At 37.1% G+C, this 19,213-nt stretch overlaps 1 protein-coding gene across 7 annotated transcripts in view; it reads left to right on the forward strand.

Moving 5' to 3' along the window:
• Window positions 1–19,213, forward strand: part of ERC1 (ELKS/RAB6-interacting/CAST family member 1) — a 300,339-nt gene that overhangs the window by 100,016 nt on the left and 181,110 nt on the right. For all 7 annotated transcript variants that reach the window (XM_021389632.1, XM_021389660.1, XM_021389603.1 and 4 more), the window contains 3 exons: window positions 13,987–14,124; window positions 15,446–15,586; window positions 16,835–16,975. In XM_021389632.1, the coding sequence (XP_021245307.1) occupies window positions 13,987–14,124; window positions 15,446–15,586; window positions 16,835–16,975 (420 nt within the window). The remainder of the gene's footprint in view (window positions 1–13,986; window positions 14,125–15,445; window positions 15,587–16,834; window positions 16,976–19,213) is intronic.

Consider the following 19,213-nt stretch of genomic DNA (forward strand, 5'->3'; position numbering starts at 1 on the left):
GGAGTGGCTGACACAACAGAAGGCTGTGCTACCATTCATCAAAACCTGGACAGACTAGAAAGTTGGGCAGAGAGGAACTTGATGAGGTTCAACAAGGCCAAGTGTAGAGTCTTGCAGCTGGGCAGAAATGACTGTATTCATCAGAACAGAGTAATGGCTGAGCTGCTGGAAAGGAGCTCTGTGGCAAAGGCCCTGGATGTCCTGGTGGCCAGCACGTTGGCCATGAACTAGCACTATGCCCTTTAGGCCATGAAGGCCAATGGTATCCTGGGGTGCATTAAAATGGTGTGGTCAGCAGGTGGAGGGAGGTGATCCTCCCTTCTACTCTGCCCTGGTGAGGCTGCATCTGGAATTCTGTGTCCAGTTCTGTGCTCTCCAGTTCAAAAAAAGGAAGTGGAGATCAGGAACAGGGATCTCTTAGAGTCCAGTGAAGGACGACAAAGATGATTCAGTGCCTAAGTACTTCTCTTATAGGAAAGGCAGAGAGACTTGGAATTCTTCAGTCTGGAGAAGATTTAAGAAGGGATCTCATCACTGTTTATAAACACCCAAAGTGTAGGAGTCAAGTTAATGGAGGTGAACTCTTTTTGGTGGCAAGCAACAGTAGATCAAGGGGCACCGGGCTGAATCTAGAAAACGGGAAGTTCCATGATAATGTAAGGAAGAACTTCTTCACTGCCAAGACTGGTGGAGCACTGGAACAGGCTGCCCAGAGAGGTTGTGGAGTTTCCTTCTTTGAAGATGAATTCAAGATATGTCTGGATGCCTATCTGTGTAACCTGCTCGATGATATCTAGAGGTCCCTTCCAACTCTTACAATTCTGTGATTCTGTGAGTCCATTTCTTCATTCTGTCTTCAGCTCTGAGTTAATTTAGGCTTAAAGGTGAATGATTACCAAACATATCTTAGGGTTTATTACAGCCTCTTCAGATTCAGTGTCAGCAAGATTTTCTCCCACTCAGGAAAGATTTTAGCTCATGAGATTTGATCTTTTTTGATGATTTCTGAGCCATACAACAGCATTTGTCCTAATAGATCCAAAAGCTTAGGTTCAGATAGTCTTTTCAATGGCAGATATCCTTAGTTTACAGGTGATCATAGAAGTGACAGTATACTCTTGAGGCACTTGTGCAAGGAATATACTTTTGATCTTTTTACTCAGTCTAGATTAGTCATGGCAGATGCCATGTTGTAGCTTGAGGTTTGCTCCAGCATTCTCATTGTTTATGGTTTCCAATGAGCAGATGTTTCACAGATAAGTTGAGTGACATAGATGCAGTGCTCCTTGCATGGCCTTACCGGTGCTAAGTAGAGGCAAGTGTCACCTTCCTTGACCTGTCAGCAGCACTCTTCCTTTGTGCCTTTTCTTGTCATTTCTTGCTCTGAAGAATTTTGATTAGGAAAAGTGTTAATGATCTGAACATGGTTTAGTTGTAATAAAAGGATTGCCTTGGAGTATTGTCATCAAGTCCAGCTACTTTCTTCCTCTTTCCAGACCTACAAAAACTTCAGCGTGCTCTGTCACATTGCCATGTTATATCACATTGTGTGGATGTTAGTAGCTTTGTCAATGAAATATGCTTCTCTTGTAAGAAAGGTCTTTTTAACCAACACGATGGCACAGAGCTCATTGGCTGACTAAGTTCCTATCTCAGTGTTTCCACAGACTTATGTTGAATCCTTCCTGCTGTGCCTCTGACATTCTGCACTATGTCCTGGAGATAGCAGACTGTACTCTGCAGAATGTATCTGTTCTTCCTAGAATCCCTGAGGTGTCTGGTTTTCCCTTCTACTTGGGAGATAGATTTTGTGTTTGGGATATTTGTGCATCCACTCTTTGAGTCACTAACATCTAGTTCCTTGTTTTATCAGCGTGCAGATCATGATTTTATCATGCAGGAAAGTGGGAGAAAGTTGGAGCCCATTCAATTTCCTTTTTGGATAGGATCTCTGTAGTCTCAGCAGAGGTCTTTCTGAATACCATTTCTAGGCTCTATACATTAATAGTGTTTAAATTTAGTAATATTAAATTAATTTTCATTCTCTTTTTTTTTTCCACCTCAATTACAATGAAACATTCTCTAATTCTACTACATGCCAGAAATAATGTATTTGGATATCAAACAATTATTCGGGAACACCTAAGCTTCCGGTGGTATTTTTTGAAGAATTAAAGGGCAGTTTGTATTTACATAAAATTATAAAAGTGGTTATCTCTTCATGCAGTTAGATTACACTACATTATCTGTTCTTTTTCTGATGCATTCTGCAATTATTTGAAAAAACACTGTCCTTTAAATCTAAATAACTCTTATTACTAGTTGCCTAAAATTTAAGATAAACAGAATCCTCAATATATACTGTATGGATTTGGAAAATAAATGCAAAAAGAAGTGTTTTTTAAATGTATATTTTAGAAGTAAATCTCAAGGTTGCATAAAACTCACTTTTGTTAAACTTCAGTGCAGTGAAATCTGTAAGAGAATTTACTTGTATCTGTCTAATATGCACTTCGATGATTGATTAGTAAATTATATGGAGTATGGGACTTAGTGGGGAAAACAAAATTTAAATTTGAATGATTGATTTTAGTGCCCATTTTATTTTATTACAGAGTATAGGTATGTTTATCAATGCAGTAACTGTGTTAGAAGAACCTACTGGGTTCAAAATAAATGTTATGCCTGGATATATTATAAATTGGAATTTGTATTTGGAGCATATGTTGTTTTATTTTTATATAACCCCTTTTTCATATGGACCTTCTTTTGCCACAGTAAAAATAAGAACATCTGGATCATATGTAGCATATGTACCTGTAGTCCCAGAAGAATAATATTCCATTCAAAAATCAAGTGTTGTTCTGATGTGTAGGAAAGACAGCAAGGCAGTTTCTTGACATCTAGTAATGTACAGAATGTTCTCTTATCTTATACTGATGCTATTAAAGAATCTTTCCTGTTGCCTCTAGTAACTTGAGAACTTGATTTTTATTTTTATTTTTAAATGAATATCCACATCCACTCATTTTAGATAAGTAATTTGAAACTGAAAAGGGAGACAGGACTGCTGGGTTAATGATTTCAGCTCTGCAGTTCAGCTGTATTCAACTGATATGTGTTGCTGTAATGGTGTTACATAAGATGGATAGCACCAGCAAAGTTGCAAGAAAATTCCATGGAGTTTCTCTGAACCACAATTCAGCAAATCTGTCGTGTATGGAAGAAATCTTTTTTTGAGTATCCCTCAAAGAGGAACAGTCATTTTTTTGTTATGTCCTTCTTGTGCCTTGAGATAACCTCTTGATTGGCAAGACAGAACATTACTCATAGGTAGTGGGACTGACGAATTCTGGTTTTTGAAGGGATCTGGGAAAAGAGCCAACTTTGGGGCCTCTTGGTTGCATTATAAATTAAACATGTAGTTTTTCTGGCAAGATAAAGCTAATAAGCTTTGTTGGTGTGTTCACTGTCATACTAGACAAATACAAAGTTCCGTATGATTGAAGAGGCAGGAAAAGCAAGGGCGTATACTTTTTTTGAGGTTACTTACATCAGTCTTCCTCACATAGCTTTTCATTGCTCTCTAGGTTGCAAGACTTACACAGTTTCCAACATTTTAGTCGCCACTAAATTGCTGTCCAGGTTTTTTCTGCTCCTCGGGGGATTGTCTGAGCTGTGTCTGGAACAGACATTACTGATAGAGCTAGCGAGCTTAGTGATCTTCACTAGAACAAGGAATTAATCATTTTTCAGTATAAATCAATATTTTCCTGTTTTTAAGAGTTGGTTTTGAATCCACTTGTCTAGGGAATCTTCAAAGGTGGGGTTCTGCTCAATATTTGTGCAGTCATTAGGACTGTTGTAAGGCACAAGTATATGGACAGCATTCAAGCCTGTGATTTTGCTTGTGCAAAGGATAAGGAAACTTAATTCCAGTATATAGCCAGTATGGAGTACTGTCACCAAGGGCAACTAAGATTGCCTTGTCCTAAAACAGAACGAGTTTGATAATTAAAATGTTCCTTAGTATAATGAAGGGCTTGCATACCTTCAGGCAAAGATGAGCGAATGACAGTTTTAAACACAGGACCACTCTTCCATTCTTTATGTGCAGGAGAGTTTGAAGCGATGATGTACCGAAAGCAATCAGTGGTATAAAATGGGAAAGAATACAATCAAATGATGGTAGTAATTTAAGATACTGGATTCTTAGGCTTATACATTGTTTGGAGCACAGACCGTGAAAGAATTTTATTAGTGAGTTTGATATTTTTGTCAGCTATCACTGTATATATTCCCAAGTAATTCTGTAAAACAAGTAATAGCTAAATACTCAAGATTATATATCTGCACTCTTGCATTTAGCATTTAGAGTAATACCTTACTCCTCCCTTCCTGTTCATCATTCATTCTCCTTAAAAGGAGAATGAAACAGTACAGTAACAGTTGTTTGGACACATTTTACACTAGGATTAAAAAAATCTCTTATTTCTGGAGCACTCCCCTCTGGTTTACCTTACGTTATTTCTTTGATCATTTTAATAAATCAGTGTTTTGGACAATGTAATAGAGTATCTAAATCTAAATTTCATTTGCAGTCTTTGTTCAAGCTGTACAGCTGTCTTGCTTGAGTGATCCTAAATGATAATGTAAATGAAAATGAAATTTAGTTTGCTGTGAGGATTTCCTTTTAGTCAATGTTAAATCCCATGTTCCCATCCTGTCCGTTGGCCTGCCTCAATGTTTGATCTTCTTTGCTCCCTGATTTCCATTCTTTGCTGTAGCAGTGCTGGGGCAAGTTAAACCTTTCCATTACTTGTGTCTTATCAGCCTTTTTTTTCTGTTTGTTTTTCTGTTTGTACTGTACTGCTGAGTGGAAGTATGTCACTAGTTATGGTGTCCTTACTCTGTGTAGAACCAAAATCAGAATCTAAAGCAAGTCAGAAAAATAGCTTACGTATTCCTGAGTATGAGGCATTAAATTGCCATAGAATTAGGAGTATTTGGCAGTAATAAACAATGAAATACTGTACTTGCGGTTTAGCCAAGTGAAGAAGTTTAATTCATGATTTAGTAAGTTTTTCACTTGACATGTTTTAAACATTATGTAGTCTTGTAAAGCTTGACCTACTCCAAAAGGAATGTCACAATTTCTTAGTTTTACTCTGCTTCCTAGAAAACAGCAGATCTAAGCTAACATTTACTGGTTCCAAGTTTTCCCTGCTTTATCAGCCCTGTGTAAGAAAGACTCCTCCACAGTGAAGTAGTTTTGGTTTTACTTATTTTGAACATTTGGGTGCTGTCAATATAAAAATACACTTAATTATGGTATTTTTTTTAGTGAATTTTCCTAAATCAAACCTGTATCAGCTTTCTAGAATTTGGTACAGAATTGAGCAAATGCCTCCAAAACAATTGGGTGGGGGTTGTTTTTTTCTGTTTTCTTTTGGGTTTTTTGTTGTTTGTCTTTTCAATACACTCAAGGCTCTCAGGAGGAAAACTTCAGAAAGCGGAATCATAGAGATTGCTTCATACTGTCAGGACATGGATGAAAAAAGAATTGGCACAACACCGTTCTGCCCAAGACCAATTAGACCAAGATTTCAATAAAATGGATGTTATACATAATTTGATTGTGAAATAAGTTAGATGATTTTGATTATGGTTTTCAGTATAAGTGACATTTTAGTGCATATGAAATAAATGAGTAATATATTAAGTCAGTGTTTCACTGAAGAAGAGAAGCAGAGTCTACATGAATTTCTTCTTGCTATTTATGATAGCAGTGTTCTATTTTAATGTACTTGAGTGAATCAAAGTATTGCCCTGAAGCTAGAACCAACAAATTGTCTTCATACACAACCCTGTTGGAAGTCTTGATGTTGATGGGTAATGGGTACATTTTCTTAGCTGATAAATACTGGCAAAAACAGAGGGTCATGCAGAAAAACTTTAAGATAAGCCAGTGATAGAGATGCTTTTTTATGGATTGTGTAATTAAACATATGTAATTAACCAGTGGGCTCAGATTTTTCTGAAACAAATCCCTTACAGTATGCCTTTATATTTTCATTATTTTTATTTGCATTTTACATAAAATATTGTCCTTTCATATTAAAACCTGTATGCTTTGCCATGCAGCCAATATCTATAGGTTAGAAAGAGTGCCTCCTCTTGCACCCATCACTTCAAAAACCTTTCTTGTATTGGCCACTGTCCACAATAAGATTTTTACAATGTAAAGACTCTGCTTTTGACTGGGTTGGGCTATTGGTATTATTAAACCTCCTCAGAATGAAGTAGTTACTTAACTAAATTTAACTGTTTTAAAGCTGTCTAAGGATGTGACTCTCTGCTAATGTGTAATTTTTTCTAGGAAAATGCTTTGGAACTCTCCTGAAAATGTGAAATTGGGGTCATTTACCAATTCAAGAATCAGTCTCTGTGTCCTCTTTTCCTCTTTTTCATGAAACTACGAACTATGTGAGATTCTCCTTAGAAGCTAGTGAGGAAATTGAGTTTCAGCATCAGTTTTTAGAAATAGAAAACTTCAGTGATAGAATTGCTTTAGAAGGTTTGAAAGAAATTCAAGCTGTTTACTAGCAGAACAGACTGCAAACATGATAGCAGTCTTCTGAGAATATAATTTGAAACATCTGGTTTAAATGCTGTTTGATGTTGGGAATGCAACAGTACAGGAAAAAATATTACTGTTCCGAAGATACTATAATTGTAATTTGGCTTGCGGCACCAATTCTTGTTAGTTCTCTCTTATAGTTCATCAGCAAACCGACGCTACCAGAGAATGATTAAATATGCAAGGGAAGGGAGAACAACAGAAAATGAAGAGGTGGAAATTTCCTTAGAGATTATTTCTATGTAAGCGTAGCTGACTATTTTTCTGGTTGATCCAAATCTACTTGCACCTTCTTGTGGAAAAAAACACTGAAAAGAGAATAGTCTGTTGGATCAGCGTCAATAGTTTGTGGCTTCTTCACCACAGGTACAAAATAATTAACCATTTATACAAATTATTATGTCACGCTTTGTTGTAGCGGCACTTCTTACTCCAGACTTTGTTTTGTTTTCTCAAATCAATCTTCCTGCACAAATGTGAATGCAAAGTTAGGTCAGGAATAACCAACTGATTCTGTTAGGTGTCTTGCAGTTCTCCCACTTTTTTAAGCTTTTTTTCCACTTTGTAACCATTTCTTCCTTTTGAACCTGAAGCAATACACCTGTTTGTAGTCCATGCATTTATTTGACATTATGTTGGTTTTTTTTAAATAGAAATCATAATAATAAATTCTTTAAGCTTTCCAAACAGCACAGTCACATAATATTTTATTTGTAAAGTTCAGCAGTGTAAGAACTTGCTAATTTCAAAGGATTTTCATCAGGTCTTGAGAGTAAAAAATGCAATCTATCAATACAAGCTGGAGGATGTAAGGGTACCCCCCAGCCCTGACCTGGGGGTACTGGTGAATGGCAGGCTAGGCAGGAGCCAGCAGTAGTGTGCCCTCGCAGCCCAGAAAGCCAACCGTATCCAAAAGAAGTGTGGCCAGCAGGTCAAGGGAGGTAATCCTGCCCCTCTACTCTGCTTGGTGAGCCCTCACCTGGAGCACTGTGTCCAGATGTGGAGTCCTCAGTACAAGAGAGATGTGGACTGGTTTGAGCACATCCAGAGGAGGGACACAGAAATGATCCCAGGGATGCAACATCTTGCCCATGGGAATAGGCTGAGTGCTGGGGATGTTCAGACTGGAAAAGAGAAGGCTACGCAGAGACTTGAGAGCAGCCTTTCAGTATCTATAAAGGGGGACTAGAAGATCCTGATCTACCTGTGGGTGTCCCTGTTCATTGCAGGGCAGTTGGACCAGATGACCTTTAAGGGTCCCTTCCAACTCAAACAATTCTGTGAAACTGAAGAGAAAGATCTTGCCTTTTATAGTGTCTTTAATTAATGTTATGCTTCACAAACTTTAAAAAATTAAATGATACACAAACTGAGAATCATTTTTAGCTGTCATTCAAGAAGAAGAATCTCTGAATAAAGACCTTGGTGACACTTTAAACATATTTATATCTATTGCTTGAATCATAAAGTAAAAGGAGTATGTTGAATGTGGATGAAATCTGGAAAGAACTCTCACTTGTGCTTGCCAAAACATGAGTGAAAAAAGATTTTGACCTGTACCAAACTTCAAAACAGGTTAAACATGTCACATTTGGAACAAGACATGGTATGCCTGAAGCTTCAGTGAAGCACGTTCTTACTAGCATTTAAAATTTAACAAGAAAAATTAATAGCAGGAGCATTACTTTCAGTCTTAAGTAAGTGATACAGCTTGTGATATGAGTGATATTCATGCATGTGACATACCTTATTTCATTTGAGACTTTAAAAGCAACACCTTATCTTGGGGGCTGACACAGGGCCAATGCATATACAAAAGATCAAATTTTGTATTTCCATATTTGCTTCCATTCATGCAGTGGTTTTATATACATGTATATATATTTCCCCTGGAAATTAACTGTAGATTTTTGCAATTCACGCAGAACTTTTATAGTAGAATTCTTGAAAGATCTGCAATAGAAAAACAACCATGATAATGAGATTTTTAGTGTCATTTATAGAACTAGAGCTTAATCTTATAAAACTGACCAGTAATCTCCATTTATAGGCTGTCATTATGATCTCCAAAAATTACTTTCAGAAAGAGTAGTATTTATAAATCTAGTGGTGTAGTTTTCTTCAACAGTTTCTCAGGACTTAGGGTGACCTCTCATTAATAGATTTTAAGAACAACGTTTCTTGAGTTTGGTTCCCTCTCAATTTTCTAGTGTAAATGCCTTACCCCTTTTCTGAAGGAACGTTATTTTTGTTTATGTCAGATACAATGATGTAATCTTGTCCCTTGTAACTGTTATATTCTCCTCCTGACTCTGATGCAACTCTGTCCTTTTTAACTTCTGAAAAATTGTGAGATTGTTGCAAAATAGGATATGATCGCAGGCTATCAACTTTTTATTATTGTATTAGTATTCTTACGCTGAAGGGAGTGGCATCTCGCCAACTAGAAGGAACTGTAGCTGTTCTATCATCATGTACCTGCTTACTTGCCCGCTCTCTCCTGCACTAGGTAATCAGTGAGGTTCACCTTCTTGTAGTCATTGGTCCTGAAGCTGTCCTGACCAGTAGTGCTATTTCAAAACTTTGGAAGAACTGCTGGAAAACTTACACCTTACGTAAAGTTTTTATTTTTCTGGACAGGAATTCCATAGAAACAGATTAGAAAACCTCTCAACCCATCTGATTATTTAGATCCTTTTTACAGTAGTGCTCCCACTGGATGAAACCTAGGATCGAAAAAGTGGGAGGTGTAGTAGTCTCCTGAGATATTCTGCTTTTCTAATACAGATCTCAGAATTCTATCCTGTGGTACACTAATTGCCTTTTAGATGTTCAGTGTACATTAAGGTGAAGATGTCATGTTACTGGTGAAAATACTACAGCCAGTTATTCAATACAGGAAATACAAGCCTTCTCAAAACTGAAAAGATTTTTAATTTAAAATTTTTGCCTTTTTTTTTCTTTAGATTTTTCCAAATAGTTTTGGACCTTCATATTTCCAAAAGGATTGTTTCACTTTTTTTCCTTGTTGTCTTAGAATGAAAAAGAATTAAGTAAGTGAACAGGGTTTTACCACGTGTTTATTTTTTTTCTTTTATCACTTTTTTTTCATTTAGAAGACAAGTAAAATACCAAAGAGAAAACTGAAAGTTGGAAATGAAATATAAATACAATTAATTAGGTTTCAGGTGAAGGAAAAAATTGTAATTTGTTCATCTTTGATTAAAAACAAATATTTTGTAGAAGGAAAGAGTTATTTTCCAATATCAGGAAAGAACTAAAAAAGAAACTGAATGACCAATCCACAAACCCACTGTGTTAATTCTGATATAGAAGTCACTGGTACAATAGAAAACATTTTCTCAAATATTCTATTTACACATGTCGCAGTACTTACGGTGGTTCTGCTAAAGATTTTTTTGGCAGAATCATAGTATGAAGGATCTACTAATAACCTATAACTAGAGGAATCTGGGAATCTAATAGTCTTTATGGGTATTAAATTAAACGCACCTCATTTAATTCCCTGAGCTGTTTTTTCTTCTTTGCATTTGCATGGACTTTTCAGTAGAATGAGTATTTGCAAAAAGTAGAATGCATCCTTACCTTTGGAACAGCATGCTAGAGGCAACTTCCCTTGCCTCTACTCCTGTGCTTCAGGGTGGAAGGAGAAATAATTAGTTCCACGCAACTGGGAGTAAATCACCCAGGCTGAAACAAGATAGTGCCTGACAGCAGGTCAAGTTGGAGAAAAAGATATCAGTAAATCGTTATTGAAAAGGAAATTGGTATGCAGAGCAGAAGATTCCAAAGTGTGAATGTATACCTTTACAATAAGCTTAGTGTTTCTAAGCTTCTAGAAGAAGATCCCAGTCTTGACCCAGCAAACTAAGTATGTATGTGAAGAGTAAAAAATATTATTAATCTATATTTTTTATTTTTCCTATTTGGAAAGATTGGATGAATATATATATGTATGCTCCTTAGATTTCTAGGACATAACAGGGGAAGTTTACCATCTTCCAACTGTTTCAAGACTAAACAGTGCTGCTTCAGTCTTTGTCCCTTTCTGTTTTCCAGAGAGTATGGAGATTCCAACACATTTTATTTTATCTTTCACTGTGGAAAAAGATGGGCCTATTTTAATAATCTGTTTTATTTCTATCAGTTATTTGAGAATTTGTTCAGAATTACTTTTTTTCCCCAGTTTTTTAGGAATAGAAGAACATAAAATAAATATGAGGTACATTATGTATTCTTTTGGACAAGGGGACTCAGAGTGCTTTCAGGGACGTAATTCTAAAATTCTTTCTATTGATTGACTAATGGCATATGTGGAGAATATTGTTTTTTTTTTCAGATTATATCATTCTGGAGAATTTGTAGTTTAGCTTTTGTTTGTTACTGTAGTGAAATCGGATAAAGGCATTTCTATCACTGTTTCTGTGATTTCAGAGGGGAAATGTTGCATTTGTCGTTACACAAGTGTTTCAGTTTGGGCACATCAGTTGAGCTGGTTTTCTGTAGCTTAAAGACATGTCCTTGTTAGGGACCATCAGTTATCCTGTCCTGCAAAAAGCACAGCTGTAGGTAGCTTTGTTTTTCACTTCTTTGGTTTGTTGGATTTTTTTTTTTTTTTTAAAATAGTTCCTGTGTATTACTGTGACTTGGAACGTTTTAGTATATCTTCTATTCCCTGGTGGATAAAGAAAGAAAACACTCGTTACTCCGGACTGCAAAGCATGAAAGAATAGACAAATTCACCCTTTTACACATAGCATTTTTTTGTGTACCAGAGAATGCTGTTGAAATGGAAAGATGCTTCAGTTGTAGTACTGATACGTAGCTGTCATTTTTTTCTCATCATGGTAAATAGCGTTACTGAAACATGTAGATGCCCGCTGTGCTTGTGCAAATGCTTGTGCTGCCTTGGCAAGTGTCTCCCATGTGCTGGCTCTGAATTATTTAGCTGTCTCCTGTGTGGAGTTTGGTCACAACAGAAAGTCACTTAGTCCCCTCTCCAGCCATTTGGAGCCTTTGCTGGAGCGTTTCGCCTCCAGAAGTAAACACAAGTCTAAGAATAGCTCACGCTTCTTTGTAGTATATTTTCATGGTTGGCTGTCTAAACAGCCAGGCTGTCTAGACAGCTGACGACGCTGAAAGCTCCTACGGTCAAATGCAGCCACGTAGGCTGCTCTTGGGGATGTTACCTCGTTGGTGCCCGCATCTGCGAGAGCCAGCAGAGCTTCTCATTCAGAACCGCTGGGCTCTCTCTGAAGCTCCCTGCGCTCCAAGCGTATGCTAATGTGGCGTTAAATAATACACACGTTTAAAAAGAGACGGGAATTTTCAACTATTACAGTTATTTCTGAGTCTGCTTTTTTTGGTGCTCTTCAAAATTTGCTTTGTCTGGTGTCATTTGTACTGTTGTACTGCTCAGTTTTAAACTCTTAGAAAAATGTGGAGGCCTAATGCTTTTCCTCTATGAGAAAATAGTGAGGAAGATAAACTAAAATCAGTTTTAGTCCATTCCTTAAAAATTGAAATAAATATATATTTACACGCTGTGCTACTGCTATCAATAATATGTAGATTGTGTTCAAAGCTGGATCATAAATTTACATGTGCTTACATAAAAGAAGTAAAAAACACCAACCTGATATAGAGAATCTTCTAACAGGGGACTCCTTCAGTGGCCCTGGGTTATGGAGGACCATTAGCAAGGGTTTCCCTGAATTAGCAGGTGGTTCTTTCTCCTAGCTTCCATGTATAACACAACTACCATTTTTTGTGGCTGGGTGTTCAGCCTCCTGCAAATACTTTAAATATATCGTTACTGATCTGGACTATTTTCTAAACCTCTGGTCCAGATGTGATTGTAAGATGGAGCAGAGTAGTAGCTGATGGCTCTAAATAACTATTTGCTCTGTAATCACAGCAGCTCGGTCCTTCTAGGGTCGAAGAGTAAGAAGTGGGGATATTTGATGACCTTCCAACTGCTGTTAGACAGGTGAAGCAAATATGCTGGTAATGCTTTCAGAGAGTTTCCCAAATACTGGACTATTTACTAAATACTGGACTGAACCCTTGGAGTTGTCTTGTTGCATAAATTGATTTGAAAGAATATTCTGCTACAAGTGTTCGGAAGATAGGTACCTTACGTGCCACATGTCATTCTTCAGTGTGCAATGTACATTTGCTGATGCAAGATGAATCTGTCAGCAGGAACAACAGAAGAAAAAGTCTGTACCCAGTTTAATTTTGTGCTGATAAATTCATTTTCTACAGGCGATCATCATGTAGTAATGTATCTGTTCCTTGTGAGGTGTGCATAATATGATCATGTTTAGCGCTTGGTCTTCTTGGTCTGTCAAAATATATATTCAGAACTCTTAAATAGATTGAATTCTACAGCTACAGAAAACAAACCCAGTATATTTTCTGTCCTGACAATGATGTCTTTTGTTAGTACATCATATAGCAGAACACTATGTAAGATGAGAAGAGAAGGCTCTGAGGTGACCTGATAGCGGCCTTTTGGTATCTAGTGGGGAACTATGGGAAAGAAGGGGAGAGACTGTTTAGCAGGATCTGTGGTGATAGGATGTAGAGAAATGGTTTCATACTTAAAGGGAGGAGATTTAGATTGTATATAAGGAAAAGGACTGTTACAGTGAGTATGGTGAGGCACTGGAACAGGTTGCCCAGAGAGGTGGTGGATGCCCTACCCCTGGAGACACTCAAGGTCAGGCTGGACGGGGCTCTGAGCAACCCGATCTACCTGTGGGTGTCCCTGTTCATTGCAGGGGGGTAGAACTAGAGGGCCTTTATGAGTCCCTTCCAACTCTGAGGATTCAATGATTCTATGAAAAACAGAAGTGCAGAATATGTCGGTACTTAGGAGAATACTACTCAACTTCTCAAGAGCCTTTTTGTGTATCTGCAGTAATGTTTTGTTTGTTTTGTTTTGTTTTTAGCTTTTATGCTCTTATATTGTTATTACATCAACATTTTTTCTTAAATATCAAATATAATTATTTCCTTCAGTCACACAGTGCCCAGCATCTTCAGAAATCAGGAATAATCTTTGTTTGATTGATTTTCATGGTGAATATTTAGACTTTCTTACTCTGAGGTCTTCTCCAGATACTGAAAATGTTACTGATTCTTTATTAATACCTGATGATTTTGATTGCATTCCTTGATGTTTCCATGTAGGATTACAGGAATGACGCCCTCACCTGCTTTCTTGGCTTTGAGAGCATTTTAAAGATTTTCATGCACTTCAAAGAGGATTTGGATGAATCTGATCACTATTTTCTTAAAATTTACTTTTCTTCTTTAAGATTGAAAATCTTCAAGAGCAGCTAAGAGACAAGGAAAAGCAAATGAGCAGTTTAAAGGATCGAGTGAAATCCTTGCAGGCTGACACCACCAATACTGACACTGCCCTGACCACGCTGGAAGAAGCACTTGCAGAAAAGGTGAGTATGGCAAGCCTCAGTCACTTAGTGCTGAAGGTCCTTCTGCTCATAACCTCTCTGCCGTCGGCTCTTCTATGTGCTGATTGGGCACTGCGTAAAAGCAATCCTTAACGCAGCGCCAAGTCCTTTGTCTGCGAGAAACATCGGCGTGATGCTGCTGCTGAGAGGCGTCTCTCGCTAGAGGGCACTGTAGGATATTCTGTGCTGCCGCGCTGTGCGGTATCGCGCAGCGTGGGCGAGATGCTCCGGAAAGGCTGCCGGGTAGAGCTGAGCCACAAGCGAGTTCTCCATAGCCATTAGCTACTTACCATCATCTTGTGTGAAACAAAACTGTTCTGTGTCTTATCTCAGCCTGCATGGGTCCTGATCATGCTGTCATCTATTTACATGGTTCATCTTTGGTACTCTGGTGGGATGTCTACATTCCAGCTGTGGATTCTTCTGCTTTTTTTCCTTCTTTTTTTTTTTTTTTTTTCCCAAGTCTGGACAATATCTAATTTCATTTTGCATTCTTTACTCAGAAATGTTAATAATAAATCTCTTTTAAAGTGTTACTGTATGAAATTAGTTGCCGGTATTGAATCAAAATGAATAATTATCCTGATATAGCTGCGTTTCAGTCTCACTGTATTCCCACCCTTATCATTCTTAGTGTATTTTGTTTTCTGCTTGCCCAGTTTTCAGGAGATAGCTGACTGAGGGAATAACCTTGTCTATTCTCTTTTGGTGTGGCAACTACTTAGAATTCTTATATTTTTTTCTCGATTCTCAGACAACCAAGGTTATGGTGCTGTTGGTCTGTCAGATTCTATCAGTGTAAAGCTATGGTAAAGTTTTGCTGAGGTTTGGGAGTTCACGTGCAGCCCTTCAGCTTTCTGGATAAGCAAGGCTCCATTGATACCTGGCATACTGAAAAGTTGTTTTATTGCTTGCCACATATTGATCCTGGTCACATGTATGCACTACCCCCTTCTTCTCTGAAGGGCCTCTGTGCTTCAGAAAAAATAAGATTTAAATAAGTATGGAAGCAATATATAACGTATCCTTGTCTAGGTTAATTCTGGTTACCAGAACCAGCTAAATTTTGTTACACTGTAACAGTTCTGTAAACTTTCAATGATTCAGAAAGTCTGATATTTCTTAGCAAGGAATGCACAGATTTTTCAGGTCAAGTGTTTTCCTTCTTGAGGATCTCTTATACAACAGTAAAGAGAAGAAAATGTCAATATCCAACAAACATCAGTGTGTAACAAGTGTTGAATTACCTCAGAAGTTGGAAGAATATAAGGGGTTTTCCTCACAGAGTACTTTATTTTGGCAGGAAAGGACCATTGAGCGCCTAAAGGAGCAACGGGACAGAGATGAGCGAGAAAAACAGGAAGAGATTGACACCTACAAAAAAGACATTAAGGATCTGAAAGAGAAAGTCGGCATTTTACAAGGAGATCTCACAGAGAAAGAGGTTGACCAGCAGAATAAATCTGTTGTATTACCGTTAGTTGTTGTATATGTTCTATTTTAGATGAAGAAAACTCTTCCTTTATTGTAATGGTCCTTCAAGAAGTTTATCTAGTGAAATACATTGTTTGAGAATTTCTCAAAGCATAAATATTTCAGAACCATCGTTTTCATGGATAGCACAATCTCATTATTACCAGCAGTTAATCATATTACCAGTGAATACCAATGGTCAATGATAAGTTCACTGGAGCAATACTTATAGAAGGTGAGAACAAGCTTGTTCATGCCTAAATATAGGAAGAGAAGAACAAAGGTAGATCAAAGCTGCATATAGATCAAAGAATGCATGCAGATAGGGCAGCCTGGTCTAGTGGTTGGCGACCCTGCCCAAGGCACGAGAGTGAAACTAGATGATCTTTGAGGTCCTTTTCAACCCAGGCCATTTTATGATTCATTCTATGGTAGTGGAGAGTGTTCATACATTTGTGTAAACAATATAACTTGTTCTTTTTACTGTCAGGAGTCCATTTTTGGTAATTAAGTTGGTTGTTTTTAATGAACCAACTGGCTAGAGAAGTTAACCTTGCTATATCAGAGAAATATATAAGTTTTCTGTTCCTCTCTTGGAATTCTAACATTCAGGTCTACTTCGGTCTTCTTTCACAACTCAATCAAATTAAAAGGATAAATAAAGGTACCTAGGAAGTGGTAAGATTTTTGTGCACTTAAAAGTAAAAATTTGTCAGGAAAACAACCAACAAAAATGGTTTAGAAAATAAGAAGTTGAGATGTCTTTTGGAGATAAGTTGCACAAATCAGTTTCACATCCCAACAGCTCTGTTGAAAAAATCTTTCAGCAGTCTCTGTTTTACGTACAGTGACCAAATCTGCTAAACATATACGATTTTTAAAGATGGTTTTATTTAAAAACATCTTTTTCTTAAACACGACTATCACTGAAGAACTAGTTCTACTTTGCAGAATGTTGTGTCTTGAAAAATAATTTTGAAATGGATTTAGACAAGGTTTCATTTTTACCCTGAGAACCTAAATTAAATCAAGCTGTCTTAAGCCAGCTCTATGAACATCCAATAAACATTCCAACAAAGTATGTTGTTCTGAGTTGGATCCTCAGCATCATGTGAAGGGATAAGAAGAAAATGATGACCAAAAAAAAAAAGCCACCAAACACTAGCTATTGCACATATGGAGTATTTATTTGTTAGTTATTTTACATCTTTTATTTTAGTCATCCTTACTGGATCTGAAGGAGCATGCTTCATCCTTAGCTTCATCGGGACTGAAGAAAGATTCAAGGCTCAAGACACTGGAAATTGCATTGGAACAGAAAAAGGAAGAATGTTTGAAAATGGAAACTCAATTGAAGAAGGTAATCTTACTTCATATTTGTATGTGCAAGGTAAACATCTGGTGTTACATGAATTGGATACATTTACACAGAAAAATTTGGATTTGTGGATTGCTTTTCAGTAAGTACTCCAAAGTTGTGTCTATGCAAACAATATTACAAGCCAAGCCCATCAGAAAGTGACTTTCAGACACTGGTGCTAATTTTGAACTTCGTTTGCATGCAATGATAGTGCTATTGTCTATGTATATTTTAGTAGGTGCAAGACATCAGAAAGTTAGTCTGCTTCAATACAGTTCTCACTAGTAACTCTCCTATTAAACTGGTGTAACAACCAGAATTTTAACAGCCTAACATTTTGCACGTAAATTATCAATGTGTGTAGGTGTTAATGTGATAAATGCAGGTGCATGGCTGGCATGTGGGAATGCGTAATAACAAATGAGTATGTCACCAGTGTAGTTTCTGATCTTTTGTTTTAATCTCTCTGCAAGTCACAGATGCTAAGTTTGTAGGAGTATGCAGTTTAGCAGAGTGGTACAGGCAAGCTAATTTACATGAATGTAATCTTGCAAGTTTTCTGTAGCTCAGATATAAGTAGTCCATATATTGCACCTTTAGAGGAATATTAGTTTGATTTTATCTCGAAAGAGCACAAAACCCGTTAATTGAAATATTGATAGTACTTCTATTTATAAAATCAGAATAAGACAAAATACAGCATTTTAAAGAAATTTAAGTCTTGGATTACTGAGTTGTATCTATTTCTTTACATCTAGCCAGGAAAATGATGTGTGTCTGTGCTCTCTCTGGTCTGGAACTCTGTCCTTGTTCCTCAGATGAATATGAGCTTGAATTTAGAGGCAACAATTAAGTGCTGCTTAGCAATTCTGTTGAGTAGATTGTAATGCACTTGAGAATTCTACAGATACCCATATCTAGATCCATAGTTTCCCTTTTTAATTCTGCTACACACAGTAAACAGTTCTAATGTTCAGCAAAGTGAAACAGCAAGAATGAATAGTTGTGCACATTTGATTGATCTCTCAGGTTGTTTTCAATGTGAATGAGTTAGTATTTAGTAAGTCCTGAAGGACCCTGTCATTTGAATTGCCATTTCACCCTTTGTCCGTTTGTTAATAATAATGAGTTGAGTAATATATTGTAGCAAATATTTACCAGAGTTTGTTGTAGCAACTGGATAATAGTAATAATTTGTAGATACACACATGTAGTTATAGTTACTTACATATATGTACTACTAATTGATAGAGTACATAGCAAACGAAGTTAAGGAAAAACGGTTGTGGAAATTCAATTATTTAGGGAATGTGATTTCATATTGCTTGTTTGTGAATGTACTGCTTTTCACTGCTTCCCCAGAGATCACTTTCTTACTATATGCACTAAGCATCTCAGTAGCATAAGCGGGTGTGGAGTGTGAGCAAAATCTGCTGAAGCCCTGCAACATAGAAGATGAATATGCACTTAATTTACACTGCAGTGACAGCTCTTCATTGTAATTCCTTTAGGTCTACCTCTGCTCGTTTCGTTTTAGAGGAGATTGTGTTTAATAACTGGTATCCAGGAACTTTACTTAAGGACACTGAGCCAGTTCATGAAAACATATCTTTTTATTATCTATTCCTTTTGTTTCAGGAAATAATTAGGAGGATGAAATATTCTCCTGTGATCCTTTTCCAGAGGCTTAAAATAGGAAAATGACTCAAATGTAAAGAGTACCCTTAACTAGGCAGGGCAGCTATGGTACAAACAATTGCATTCTGTATTTGGTTCTGAGAAAAATAACGAGTATATATTCACTATATTGTAAACACAAATAGGTTCTCATCTTCACATTCAGTGAAGAGATACCTAATCTCATTCATTCAGAATGGTTTCAGTTCTACAAGCTAAGAATATTCATAACCTACCATTTAGTCCACAGCCCTACCATTTATAATGTGGACATCTCCTCTGCTTCAGGCATTGTTGTTTACTGGGACATTCAGGCAGTTATTTCCTATGCAGAGAGCCTGAAGTACTCTCTGAGGTCCTACTGAGACAAAATCATCAATACCTTGTCCCTCATTATCGATATTCCGTCGTGTTGGGATACTGCATCCTTCTCATTCAAGGGAAAATACAAATTCAAATGAAAGATTTTTTGGTGATACTAAATCAGTCCAGACGGGCTTTTTAGAAAGAAATTAGAGCTATAGGATCTTGTATGCTTTCATGTAGTTAACTATCACTCGC

Source organism: Numida meleagris, chromosome 1 (assembly GCF_002078875.1).
Source record: "Numida meleagris isolate 19003 breed g44 Domestic line chromosome 1, NumMel1.0, whole genome shotgun sequence".
Classification (NCBI taxonomy): Eukaryota; Metazoa; Chordata; class Aves; order Galliformes; family Numididae; genus Numida; species Numida meleagris.